The sequence below is a fragment of the Achroia grisella genome, unplaced genomic scaffold, assembly GCF_030625045.1.
Source record: "Achroia grisella isolate CSIRO2021 unplaced genomic scaffold, CSIRO_AGI_Agris_v1 utg842, whole genome shotgun sequence".
Classification (NCBI taxonomy): Eukaryota; Metazoa; Arthropoda; class Insecta; order Lepidoptera; family Pyralidae; genus Achroia; species Achroia grisella.
In genome coordinates, this window is record NW_026713040.1 from 946,463 (window position 1) to 960,963 (window position 14,501).

General features: G+C 34.0%; 2 protein-coding genes across 2 annotated transcripts; one reads left to right on the forward strand and one right to left on the reverse strand.

Annotated features, from left to right (window-relative positions):
• Positions 1–7: 7 nt before the first annotated feature.
• On the reverse strand, positions 8–1,266 carry LOC131852341 (probable H/ACA ribonucleoprotein complex subunit 1). Its single transcript, XM_059203006.1, has one exon. The coding sequence runs from the start codon at positions 1,188–1,190 to the stop codon at positions 528–530; it is 663 nt and encodes a 220-aa protein (XP_059058989.1). The 5' UTR covers positions 1,191–1,266; the 3' UTR covers positions 8–527.
• Positions 1,267–1,737: 471 nt separating this feature from the next.
• LOC131852354 (uncharacterized) lies at positions 1,738–13,514 on the forward strand. The gene is made up of 13 exons (XM_059203022.1): positions 1,738–1,998; positions 2,917–3,214; positions 4,146–4,211; positions 4,770–4,880; positions 5,284–5,347; positions 6,257–6,319; positions 7,102–7,168; positions 7,933–8,046; positions 9,458–9,645; positions 9,975–10,166; positions 10,334–10,494; positions 10,913–11,288; positions 12,151–13,514. Exons 1-13 carry the CDS (start codon positions 1,846–1,848, stop codon positions 12,164–12,166), a joined length of 1,869 nt encoding a protein of 622 aa, XP_059059005.1. The 5' UTR covers positions 1,738–1,845; the 3' UTR covers positions 12,167–13,514.
• Positions 13,515–14,501: the final 987 nt, after the last annotated feature.

Sequence of the window (14,501 nt, forward strand, 5' to 3'; positions counted from 1 at the left end):
TGATAAGATTAAAAATACAGTTTTATTTATAACATTATTAGGTTGGCCCTCGCCATACAAACATTACATTGAAAATATCACAGTTCGATATTGTTATAAAAGAAATTGTATTCATTTAACAATAAAGTTTAATTTATTCTGACATATCTCTATTTGTGTCTGTAGCTATTATTTCATCTTATGTAAATTATCTTCTTTATTTTGACTTCTGGTGGCTGCCATTAATTTTGATTGGTGATTTTGCAAACATCATGGTTTGAGAGAGACTGAGTTTGCTCAGTAAAGTTTGACAATTTCTTATGGGTCGGTATATTATAATTAAATTAATAATTATAATATATATAGATAAAATTATTCATATAATTTTAGTTACTATTAATTAGCAAATTATCATAATCAGATCCACAAATATTGGATATTTTAGCAAATCTTTGAATGGCGAGGGCCATCCACAAACACATGTCAACAATGTACACATTATGAACACTCGGTCAATACTTTCATATACTAATATATAGTTGATAACGCTACCATCCCCCACGGCCTCCTCTATGGCCGCCTCCCCTCCCACCTCCACCGCCTCGTCCGAAACCGCCACCCCCGCGGTTAAATCCACCTCCTCGGCCACCCCCGCCTCTGTTGAATCCACCCCCGCCGCCGCGGCCACCGCCACCTCCTCTCCCAAATCCACCACCACGACCCCCACGTGGTCCACCACGTCCTCGGCCTCCGCCACCACGCTTAGCGCCAGGCGGCTGTGGCAGAAACCTCTTCAAAGGTAACAACTTGGCAGGATCAATGAAAAATTGCTGGCCCTCTTTAAAACTCTTAGCCTTAATATTCTCTCCGAGCTTCACAGACACGTAGTAATCTCGCAGATTGCCAAATATCTCGTCGATCTTGCCTATCTGCTCTTTATTTTCAAGATATATGGGTGCGTTGAAGTAAGGAACGTCTTCTATGTCCACTTTACACACAAGGTCGTCTTGAACGATCCAGCCGTAATGTCCCAAAGGGATAACTGATTCTGGAGGGCCGTAGTCCTGCTGTCTGAAGCCACCGCCGCCGCCGCCGCCACCTCGTCCTCGGCCACCACCGCCACCAAAACCGCCGCGACCCCTGCCGCCGCCACCACCTCGGCCGCCAAAGCCGCCACGTCCGCCACCACCTCCACGACCACGAAAAGACATTTTTACATATAAAAGTCCAAAACACTAAAATAACCTAAAATATTTTAAACAACACGCTTTCCGGGTATGTAGCGATTATCAGTGTTGCCATATTGCACTAATAATCGCTAATCAATCCTAACAAGTGCTAAATCAACTCGTGGTAATTCTAAATGTTTCTTAATTGACCTTATTAATGAATACATAAAATCTGTCTTATTGTTGTATATGTTATATATCTTTAAAACTAATTTTAATTAACTGATACCTTATAATATCGCAATAAAACTTTTCATATTTTTTTTAAAGCTGACTAAAAATGACAGAACTGACAAATAGTGAGTCAGTATGTCAATCAGTGAAACAAATCAATTTTGTGGTTCGTATTTCGTAAATTCAAATGAAACCCTGTTATTTATTTGTTGTATTGAAATAAAATTAATTTCTTGTGTGGAATGTAATATCATGAAATGTAATTTATTGCATCTAATAGTTGCATATTTGTAATGATAATTTAATATTTACTTATAATTGTGTTTATAATGTACAGTTTATGTATATAGAGAGTGTCAGTGAAAATATTTTTTGTGTATTCTTTCTATGCAGTTAAGCAATTTCTTAACGTTATTATCTCGTCGTGTCCAGACGTGTGTTTAGTTTATCAATTTGTCTGGTAATGGCAACGTTGGAAGATGAAAATCGTGATCTCAAAGAGAAAAACAATGAGCTGGTCCAAAAAGTACAGTATTGGAAAATGGCAGCGGCCGCCAAAGAGGACGAGAAACTGGAGTTAATGAAAGAAATTAACGAACTGAGACTGAAATTAAGCGTAAGTGCATTGAGCATGTCATTATTATGTTACCAATAGGCCCTGTGTTAAAAAATAATAGCAGTAAGTACAGTGAGTGGCCACAGTTTTCAAAAACATTATATAATTATCGCGTAAATGTACCTATCATAAAGCAGAGTACTTCCACAATGCAAGTCTTTATTGGCACTTATAAATGTATAACTGTACTGTAGTTTTAATTGTAATTGTAGATGTGTTAAATTTCATCACAGAGTGTGTGATTCCCAGTCATAGTGTTCTAATAATATACACATATATAAATGCAGAGCTATATAGTATGTGAAATATAAATCATCATCATGTGCTTCTTCCTTATCCCATTTATTTGGGGTCGTCGTAATATGTTTTTCACTTCCATTCATCCCTGTTCTCAGTCATCGCGTTATTTACTTTCTTTCTTACCATATCATCTTTCACACAGTCCATCCATGTCTTTTTCGGCCTTCCTCTGCCCTGTGAAATATAAATGATCTAAAGAAAATATGTGTTCAATAACATTCTACAATTTCTTAACATTTAACTGCAACAAACTGTTGACCACCTCAGCACTCAAAGAAAAGTTGCAGACAACTGCTGAGAATATTGCAGAAAAGCCGGCCATCATGTCTCATACTGTATGTAGAGAGATGTTTCTCTCTCTTCCATTCATCCTTGTTGGGTCATCTGGTTATCTACTCCCAGAAAGGGAGTAGATTTCAGATGGATTGTAAAATATGATATAGCAAGAATGCTATATCATATTTTACACATCCATCACATATCTGGCCTTCCTCTACCCTTATAATCATCCACAATCATATGTAACATCTTTCTTAAAAAAGTATCATATAAGTAAGCATTTTTAAAAAAAAAAATTAATGGCATTAAATTAATTAAAATTCTGAATATATATTGCAGCATATTAGAAGTGGTGGGGCAGCAGAGGCCCGTAAGTTAGATGCAGCATTGCAATCCGCCAGTCAAGAAGCTCTCTCGCATCTTGTACAAGCATCAACTGCTGTAGCCAGGTCCATAGAGCTGACAAAGGCATACATGCATGACCGACAAGAGATAGAAAACTTGATGCCACGGTGGAGTACCATCAGCGTCACTCCCAGCAATGAAAGAGTTCACAGAGTGCCACCTTTGCTGATGGGTGGCCAGTCGATACAACCTGTAGTGTCATTGAGTAGGACTGTATTAAATACTAGCTTATGTAAGTTTTTTTATATTTTAATCTATATTCTGGTATATAAATAGATTTTTATAATTAAATTGACAAACAAGCTAGTAGGACTGTTTTAAACACTAAAGATAAAGATAAAGAAGCCTTTATTTCTGTACTATTATACATTATTATTTTTTTTGTTCTCATGTTTATTCATATTATTATAATATACTATAAATTTATTATTAATATATACATTTTTTTACTATTATTATTTGTTAAGTAGTTTAATTTTTTTTTTATATATTAAACACTAGTTTATGTAAATTTTAGTCTATATTCTGCTATATAAATAGTTTTTTATTTAATTAAATTGACAAACAAACTAGTAGGACTGTCTTAAACATTAATTTATGTAAGTTTTAATCTACATTTTCGCATTAAATAGTTTTTTTAAGTAATTGTAATGTTAACATAGCTAATAGCTGACTGATAAGTAACCATTACCTTCACAGCCTCAGTGGTCTAGCAGTTTAGCATATGACTTTACTTCTTATATGGTTGCAGGTTCAATTCCTCAAATAGTACAAACACAAAGTTTTTACGAAGTCTACCTCCTTTTAAAGTAATATATAATGTAATATAAGAACACGGGACAATTCACACTGCACCATTTAGTGCAAAGCTAAGCAGAACTTGTGTTGTGGGTACTAGACCACTGATAAAAATATATAGACTCATTTTTTTTATCTAAATTATGTAATTATATACTATGTTCAGAGTATATAATTACATAATTTAGATAAAAAACACACAAAATCATACTCATGAATATAAATGTTTGTACCATTCCCAGAAACAAACCGTGACTATCAAAAGTAAGGTGATGTGATCACAGACACTGTCGAAATAATCTAACTAACTTGCCTTTGTTTTATATAGATTACCACTATTTCTGTATGTCTATGTTTATTTTCAGTATCTAGAAGCCCTAACAGAAATCGGAATGTGACAGAGAGAGCTGTTCCGTTACACATGCTGCAAGGTGAGTTAGTGAAGTTTGAAATATTAATAATAATAATAAATAAGCGAGGTCATGGAGAAGGGAAGGGGATTGTTAGTAATATGGTCTAACGAACCCATTGCTCATATTGCACTATGTCAGGTTGACCTCCACGCGGTTCCCCCTGGAAACCATCCTGATAAATTCTCGGCGAATGTGTCACGTTGAGCTAACTGATCTGACTTCATGTTCATTCTATCATCCTCCACTGGTGCCCCGCCAGTGTAAACCGTTAGCGAAGGAGGGTGCAACACTAATAGTGTTCTCCAAAAAAAGAAAAAATAGAGGCCTACCCTATCTATGTCACATGCCCACAATGTGTGACAAGAGAGTATTTAGGCTCCTAAATATGTTACAAGAAGAGAGAGAGGGTGGTATATATGCATAATACATGTACACCCACGCGAAGCCAGGGCGGGCAGGTAGTTAGTGCTATATATATAACAAATATATAATATATAAACATACAAAAAACATAACAAAGAAGGTAGGAGAATCAGAAATATATGGTGCTGTAATGTACTGAATTTAATATTTCAGATGTATATATACCTCTGACAAGAATAGATGCAGATCTACCAGGCAGTAATATGGACACTGAGAATGATGTGAACGTAGCAGAAGACAGTATACAGGATTTAGCTCTAGATGGTAAGTATTTCTGTCTTAATAATATTATATGTATGTGTATTTTATTTATATGTATATATATACTAGCTGTCCCGGTAAACGTTGTTTTGCCATATAAATTAATAACGCTATAAAAAAATAGGGGTTGATGATAGAAGGGTGAAAATTTAGGATTGTATGTATTTTTGTATGTTGTATCATAAAAAAATAGAAACAAAAATTTGTCTAAAAATTAAAAAAAAAAATTAGGGTTGGACTACCCCTAACATTTAGGGGGATGAAAAATAGATGTTGGCCGATTCTCAGACCTACTCAATACGCTCACAAAATTTCATGAGAATCGGTCAAGCCGTTTCGGAGGAGTATGGGAACGAAAACTGTGACACGAGAATTTTATATATAAGATTATATATGCTTTTTTCAGATAGTATGGAAAGATCTCTAGAGGGCGCTCAGGATATGTCAGAAGAAAACAATTTTGAAGTATCGTAAGTGTTATATACTATAATAATACTTACTATAATAATACTTTAATTAGAATCCGACCGAAACTGGTTTTCCGGCCGAAACTGAAACTTCAACCGAATATTCGGGCGTGATTTCAGTTTCTGCCGAAACCGAAACCGAAACTCACATGATTAAGTATAAAACTTAAAATACTGAAATTTGGTGCATTTACCCATTATATTATTAAAACGTGAAATGGAAACGCCGTAGGTACATTTTTTTTAATCATTTATTTAATATTATAACTATAAAAAACATATTAACAATTTTTCTTTTTAATTATATTAAGTAAATAAACCGAATTACATGAAGCCGAAACCGAAACCGAACTTTCGGTCGGACACTACCTTTAATAGACAAAATACATAAATAATGTACATAGAGGTGCATCGTGCACAACACGTGTATATATAGAAATATATTTTTGTTTGTTAGTCTCGCAAAATCTCGAAAACGGATGGACCGATTTGTCTAATTTTGATTTTGAAATATTTTAAGAAGTCCAATGAAGGTTTAAAAAGTCGAGAAAATGTGAAGAAATTGTAAGGAAATTAGTAAATACAACATTTTTATACTTCCATACAACCCTTCATTTCTTGCTTTCAACCCCTTATAACCCTATTTTCTTTATTCTTTATATTTAACCAACATCCTAAAAAATAAGTTTCAAGTTTGTAGCTTTAAAAATGACGATACATCCATACAAACTTACATATCTCCTGACAACCCTTTTTCGTACCAAACTTTTTATATACTAAATTTCATTTAAATCGGTTCAGTAGCCTTGGCGTGAAAGCGAGATACACAGACAAAGTTAATTTCGCATTTATAATACATATTAGTAAGGATAAGGAATAAGGATTAACAGTTACATGTGTGTGTGTTCGCAGGAGGAGATTGGAAGCTGTAACAGAAGATTTAGAACCAGAGACTGATGTACTAACCCCACCGAGGTAATTTATTTTATTTTTAACTGCACCAGAAGTAAATTACAAAGATCAAGAAATAATAAGGTACAAAAGGTCTTATCGCATAAGCAATTTCTTCAAAACAACCTTTGGGCAGAGGAGATAAGACAGAAAGGTAGATGGCGCAAGAATAGACTAGAGAAATAAAAAACAAATACTATATACGAATAATAATAATTTACATATATATGCGCTACATTATATGTACAACATATATATTGTGTATAAATCTATACATATAAATAAAATTGGAGTGTCTGTTTGTAATATTGAAATAACCGTTATTTACTACATATGAATATTAATACGGTACATATATATACCAAAATATCATTTTTTATAATTTTTATCTGTTTCAAAATTGACCAATTTTGACGGGACTTTTATTGGCAAATAGCTGATTTAATAAGGTGTAACGGAGACTTATTTTATTTTGAAAAAGAAAGTTAAATTCCACGCGGACGAAGTCCCGGGAACAGCTAGTCTATAATCAATTATCACTGGCTATATGACGGCTTCGGTGGTTTTGCGGTTTAGCACACCGATATACTTTCGATGGTAGCGTGTTCGATTCCTTGCACGGTGCAAATCATACTCACAATCATATTCATATGTACAAATATTTGTACCGTGCGAGTAATCGAACCGGTGAGCATCGGAACTAAGGCGTGTATTTAACCGCTAGACCATCGACGCCATCAAAATCATAGATATACTCTGATAATTTAAAATATAATAGGAAATATTGATAATAAGTTTTGTTGCAGTAGAAGTAGAGTTGATAATCCACTGGAAGGCCCGAGTTGGTTATTGGATAGCCCATCATTCGCAAAGGTATGATATTTATGTTAATATCCAGGTATAAAGAAGGTACAACGAATTACATATTCTTTGAAAAAATCTAATATTATTTATATTTATAGTCCAATGCTTGTATGTATATTACAAGCATTGGATTAGAAATTACCCAGAACATTACTTACAAAACTCATCGAGGAATCGAACCCACGACCAACGAATCATATATAAATGATTACCATTTATTAGGCAGGTCTTCAACTTGTTTTTCCATTAGATTTATATACAATATTATATATATAAAAAAAAAACAAAAAAAATTATTACAATTTTAGAATATAAAAATGACATATTGTATTTAATATTATACAATTTTAGTAATTAAATATATACAATTTCAAATTATTAATTATTATTACTAATTTTATTATTATTATTATATATTATATAAAAAATAACTTGTCCTCCTCTCTTCTCTTCTGCTTGCTGTGCCCAATAGGGTCCATAATTAACTACTTTGAAATGTACCTGTCTATCTATTTGCTGTAAAATTATGGAATGCAAAGATTAAATATATAAATAAATAAATACAATTTGACATATACAATAATTAATAATTATATAAATAATCGCTAATTTAATACCTAAAGATTAATTAATTAATTAACTCTAATGGGCCATGTTTTTCAACACATCATATATGTATGTACCCAAAATCTTTTATATATAAGTTTATTATAATTATTATTACTAAAATATCGTAGAAAATTAACATTATTATTATTATTTCATTGTTGTAGTCTAAGCAGAGAGCATCTAAAAGTCGCACGAACTTAGAGCCGGATTCCACGACGGAGTTTGACGACGGCGCCCGCAGTGACTCGCCGGCTTGCAGTCAACGGATAGATCAACAGGTCAGTACTATATATTGAATGATTATAAAACAAATGCAATATATTATGGACGCTGTAGATAAATTCTAAAACCTAGATTTAAGAATTACAAAATGGCAATTAGTTATGTCAAATCACCGAGATAAAAAACCAGATTATAGATACAGATTTTTCTAAATCAAGGCATGAGTGTAAAAATCTAGTTTTTGAATGGCTGATAAATAAGTCTTTTAATGAAACTGAAGAACTGATTGTGCCCATATGTTAGTGTTTATTTATCTTTGTGTACATAATGAAATATGAAATATATCTAATTTTAGTGTAAAATTAATTAGTTTATTAATTAATCATGCTTTATCCTGTAGTTTCACTGTCTATTTTGCACACTACTCCCAAAAAAACAGTACCGAAAAAAAATCTTTAACTACCTCTGTTAAAGATTTTTTTTCGGACTACTCTAATACTGTTGGCCGGGGGGGAGGGATTATTAGTAAAGGGAACAGTAGCCCCAATGGTAGTAATTATCATGTCAGGTCGACCTCCACGCGGTCCCCCAGGACATCATCATGGTTTTTTTTTGTGGATGATAATGGAATGGTGCACCCGCCTGCGCTAATTCCTAGGTTGGTTAATTCCTAGTGAATTCGTCACAATGGGCTAATTGACCTAACTTCATGCTCATCGTATCATCCTCCACTGGTGCCCCGCCAGCGTAAACCGTTAGCGCAGGCGGGTGCATTATATCATTATCATCTATAAAAAAAAACGCTGTTGGCCGCAGCTGGCCTTTACCATCAGATTATCAATAAAGCGGAGCTGCAATGAAAAATATCGCAAAATATTGGGAAATTAAACGCAGACGAAGTTGCGCGCGTCTCCTAGTGCAATTATATATATATAAATATACAGTGGACCCGCGGTTATCCGACAATCGTTTTGCAGGGTAGTGTCGCACAATCGAATTTGTCCGATCATAGAGGGGGATTTTTTTTACAAAAGAGTACCTTGTAATCCGACAAATTACAGGTCCAGTAATAAGGTTCTATGTTATATATGTATGTATATAGGAGTACAAATATTACTTCATTATGTATGTCAACTACTAAAAGATTCGTTATAAATTAGGTGGTCTAAAATATCACATTTTTATTGAATTGTCCGCTGAACTGATATAATACACAATGAAAAGAGGCAGTAAATAATGAACACCACTGTCTTTATCACATGGAATTAGTAAAATTCAACTAAGCAATCATAATCAAAACAATACCCTACGCGCGTATAACGACACGTACAAGACTAGTCCAAACTTGTTCAATCATGCATTAGCGACGATTGTCAAAAATAGTGCAATTATATATATATAAATATATACTGTAAACGTTTAAGCAAATAACATTATCTATCTATCTACGTGTAAATAAACGTACAGCAACAAGCAGCGCTGTGTGCGTCGACGATGGCGGCGGCGTGCTTCTCGCCGACGGTGCGTCGCCGCAAGCGCACCGCCAGCCCGCGGGGCCCCGCGCCGCCGCCGCCGTCCCCGTCCCCGTCCCCGCCGCCGGGGCCCGGCTCCTCCCCGCTGCCGGCCGTCCCGAGGGCCCGCTCACGCCGCCATACGTACGTATATGCTACTGATTCTAACTACCTAACATACCGTACTAGCTTGCCCGCGCGACTTCTACGTGACACTTATCATTATATATCGCCCAATTTAGATAATATATTTTTAAATTATAGCCTCTGTGCTATTCTGATGTATAAGCTATGTTACTGTAAAGTTTCATCAAAATCCGTTGAGTAGTTTTTGCGTGAAAGAGTAAAACTCATCCATCCGTACTCACAAATGTTCACATTTATTTATTACTAGCTACTCGCCCCGGCTTCGCACGGGTTTACACCCGTAAGCGAGAGGAGCGTACCTCATCTCAAATAATGACAATATACAGCAACAGCGGCCGCGTGCTGAAAGTGTTGGTGGCGAAGATGCGGCTGGACGGAGACTCGGAGGAGGAACCCACGCCGGCCAAGCGCGCCACCAACGAGGGCCCTGTGACCCCCGCCACCCCCGTCGGGGCCCCCGTGACCCTCGCGCACGCCCCCAGCCCCAACGGAGCCACCGATGCTGCTCTCCTTGTCTTGTAATTATATACTCTTTTTTTTTTATCACACAATTATGTATGTCTTGTTATGAGATAGATTTCCGAACGAGCGATAGATTAAACAAATATGTATGAATATTCAAAAGTGAAATAATTTTCTATTCTCTTCTAATTCAATTTTAGCTAATCAGTATGTAATCTTTCAGAGAGCATAAAGTGAAAAGAGAACGTGGGAGTGGTGATCGGCGCCATGTAAGCAGAAAGCCCAGCGGTGGGCACGCGTCTCATCTGCCCACTTCAGACGAACAGGAACACCCACTAGGGGACGATGACGGCATGGCGGGACTGATGGAAGATCACAAAACAGGTATGTAACTGATAGTCATGTCTATAGTTGTAAATAAGTTAGCTACCGTTATTTAACCGCATTTTATCTGTAGCTAACCATTTTGGTTAGCTACAGATAAAATGCGGTTATTAACAGTTAGTTATACGACAAAGAGAAAAAGTAAAATCTGACTTTTTTGTAATACTTTTGGATCTAAAGTGTTTGTGATATATTTTTTTTGTTTTCTTGTTTTGTCCAGTTTAATATCACACAATTACAATACTAGCGAACTTAAAAATTACAAACTTCGGAAAAGCAACTCTAAAGTTATACGTTTAAAGTCGAAAGTACTAACCCACTAACTCTATAGAATCTAAAAAAAAATGTAATACATACAATTATATAAATATTGTAAAAAAATTGTATTATTAATTATGAAAATTACTATTCTTCATAGACAAATCTGGCCTAAAAAATACCATGGATGATGAAAATTGGTATGACAGCATAGGCATTGGCAGTCGGGTCAGTGCCGAGCTCGGTCATAGTAGAACCGGTAGCACTGACCTCGGCCATAGTAGAACCGGCAGCACTGACCCCGGCCATAGTAGAACCGGCAGCACTGACCCTGGCCATAGTAGAACCGGCACTGACCCAGGTCGACGGGCGATCAGCGGTGACCGAGGTCAGAGTAGAGCGGGCAGCGTTGACCTCGGACAGACTCGGACGACCAGCGGCGGACACGACAGCGACAGCGGCAGTGACCACCACACCGAGGGCCGCACTCGACGCCCGAGGAAGGCGGTCACTTACAAGGAGAAGCCGTTGAATAGGTAATTTTAATTGTCAATTTTTGTGATTCTTTTTAATGGATAAGGTTTATGACTTGGCTTGGTGATACGCAAGCTCGTTTGTCCCCTGTGCTATAAAAAAAAGTTTTTTGGAAATACTTACATAATATACATAGAAAAGATCCACATATACAAATAATATTGCTCATGAATACAAATGATTATAAGAAGGAATGTAGAAAACTAATATTTTTTTATAATATCACTCAGTTATTAAAAAACAATTATAATCAATACTTTTGCCATAGGCATTCTAAATTAGACTTTGATAATAAAACCTTAACCAAATCACTTTAGCATCAAGCTTGCTAATTGTATACTGAACTGGCTGAACTAAAAATATTAATACAAAAAAACCTGATGTTCAGGTTTTTTTGTATTAATATTTTTTTTCCTACCGGCCAGTTCAGTATACAGATTCAATTGAAAAAAACTGGCAAGAAACTCAACTGAATTTCTTTATTTTTTAAAAGCCAGTTTATTTACATTGTAGACTTATATGTGTCTATGTCTAACAGTAAATAAAAATCCCGTGAATAGACAACTATTGCCTTGTACTTTTGTCATTTAAGTAATCATTTAATATGATTTAACAGATGGTCTAAATCAATTATGGTCGAATTTCCGGGACCTGTAGACCTGTGATTACTGGCATTTAATAATGTACTCTTTGTGCCCGCGGTTTCACATTTTATAGCCTGTGTTATTCTGATGTATAAGCTATATTACTGTAAAGTTTCATCAATATCCGTTCAGTAGTTTTTTGCGTGAAAGAGTAACAAACATTCATCCATACTCACAAATTTTCGCATTTATAATATTTATAAGATATTGTTTGTTTCAGGAAAATGCGGAGATGATCAATAAATTAATTACAGTATTAATATTAATTATGATTGCAATATTGTTTTTGCTAAAGCACAGCTGAACGCGCCTTTTTCCATTATTATATTGAATGGATATAGTGTTCGAATTTACTAGAACTGTACTATTAGTACAGTGTACTAAACGTGCCTTCTATGTACGCGTGAAATTTGTACGATGTATTAATTAGTACTGGACGAATACTGCCACAAAACAATATGGAATTACAGAGAACGCACTCGAAACAAGAATAGAATAAATTATTTATTCGTATAAAAGGCTGTACGGTCTAAGGATCTTTGCCTGTTCCATCATTGAAAAGTAGATGGAGGACTATGGAAAAAAAAATTATAAACTTGAATTGAAAGAAATTTGGAAATTCGACTTTAGGGGTATAATGATAAAGTCGAATGCCGTTTTTGTTTTAACTTATTTGAAGTATGCGATGTATTCTTTTTAAATCCGTTACGACGCGCGCCATTTTGTTGTAGTTTTATTGTACTACGTCTGTAAACTTTTGTGACTTGCAAAGTTTTATCGCAATGCCTATAATGGCGCATAAATTCTGAACAGACGAACAGAATTAATATCGATTTCGTAACTAGTTATGTGATAAAATAATAAATCATGGAAAACACCATTTATATACATTTTTTAATAAAATCGACTATTTTTAAGCCGATTTTTTTCAACCAGTAGGTTTATAAAAAATATGACCTAAAAAGAAAAAGAACACACAATGTTAAGGGTCCAAAAATAAGGGCTGTAATAAAATGATTTATGTATATTCGATAAATAATGGATTTTTATACAGAATGTCTCTCGCGTCCCCGACAGTTTTTTTATTTAAATTAATTGGAGTTTTCCCAGAATGTAAATGTAGAAATTGCATTTTATATACAAAAAATTAGTATATGTATTATTGCATGTATGTATATACCTCTGAGTTTTAGGTTAACACTTGATTACAATGTTAATAATAAATTAACTTATACTAATTAAAGAAAACGAATATGTTTCAATCATGTACACGTGTATAATGCATTGTTTTTTATATTATTTCAATAGCCTCGATTAAGTAAGCGATTCTTACTTATTTCATGTTTGAAATAAATTGTTTTAAATTATTTAATGGACTTTATTTTGTTTAATTCCGCTACCATAAACATGAGAGAGTCCACAAATATTCAGTGTGGAAACCAGTTAACAATAAAAATAATGTATATTAAACACAAAAGTTTAAAAATACACTTATATTTTAATAATTTCTGGGCATGAAATTGCAGGATATGTGATAATGACAGTTAATTTGTGAAAGCCTATCAGTGGCTTAGTGTATTTTTTATATCACCTCATTACATAGTATAAAACAAAGTCGTAAAAATTGCAACAGATTTTGAATCGGTTTTTTTAAAAAAATGTTTATATATATATTTTGGTAATAAATAAAATAATATGTAAAAAAATCATGAAAATATGTTTACTTATATTCATATGCATATTTATTACCCGGAACAGACAGACAGACAAAAATTGTAAAAAAATGTTAGTATATGCTACTTATATTTATTTTAGAAAAATAAAGTTAAATTCCATGCAACCACTAATTAAAAATAAACTATGGACGAAGTCACATCAGTAGATACAACTTCAATCAGACTGTAGATATAAGTAACCAAAAATAAACTATTTTTTTTTTGTGAGGAAGATGCTATCTTTCATAATCATAAACATAATCTTTAGTAGATATACAAATACTTCAATCAGACTGTAGATGAAAATACTGTGTTTCAGAACCAGTGTCCTCTTCCGACTTTAAGTGAGTTTGTTATGATATAACTATAATGTATGTATATAGGAGTGTGTGTGTGTGTGTGTGTGTAATTTATGTGTGATTTGATAATATAGAAACGCCTATAGAAGTGATGTATCAATAATTCTATCTTTCATAATCTAGTGTTAATAACCACTATATGGTGTGTTTGACAATGAAAATATATATTTTTGTTAATTTTATTATACACATGAAAAATTGTTGGCGTCTTGCAAAGGGTACGACATTTGATAGGAACTAGGAATATATAACACATCTACATGAATAAATGAATCCTTATTCCTGGAATCATCCTATGTCTGATCTTATACAGCGAAGTCAGCTGTTCTTTTTCATAGCATTTTCAAACAATTTTATATATTTATTAGAGATTCTATATAGAAATCGAATAATACAATTTTATGTTAATTTAAAATAAATGAAGTAAAATAAAACAAAATTAAATTAATAGTTAAGTTTAATAAATTACATCAACTAATACGAATTTATGGTCATAA

Coding starts and splice junctions, on each gene's coding strand:
- LOC131852341 (XM_059203006.1), bottom strand. CDS start 1,190: ATGTCTTTTCGTGGTCGTGGAGGTGGTGGCGGACGTGGCGGCTTTGGC.
- LOC131852354 (XM_059203022.1), top strand. CDS start 1,846: ATGGCAACGTTGGAAGATGAAAATCGTGATCTCAAAGAGAAAAACAAT. Junction 4,212..4,769: donor TCCGTTACACATGCTGCAAG/GTGAGTTAGTGA, acceptor TTAATATTTCAG/ATGTATATATACCTCTGACA. Junction 7,169..7,932: donor ATAGCCCATCATTCGCAAAG/GTATGATATTTA, acceptor TCATTGTTGTAG/TCTAAGCAGAGAGCATCTAA.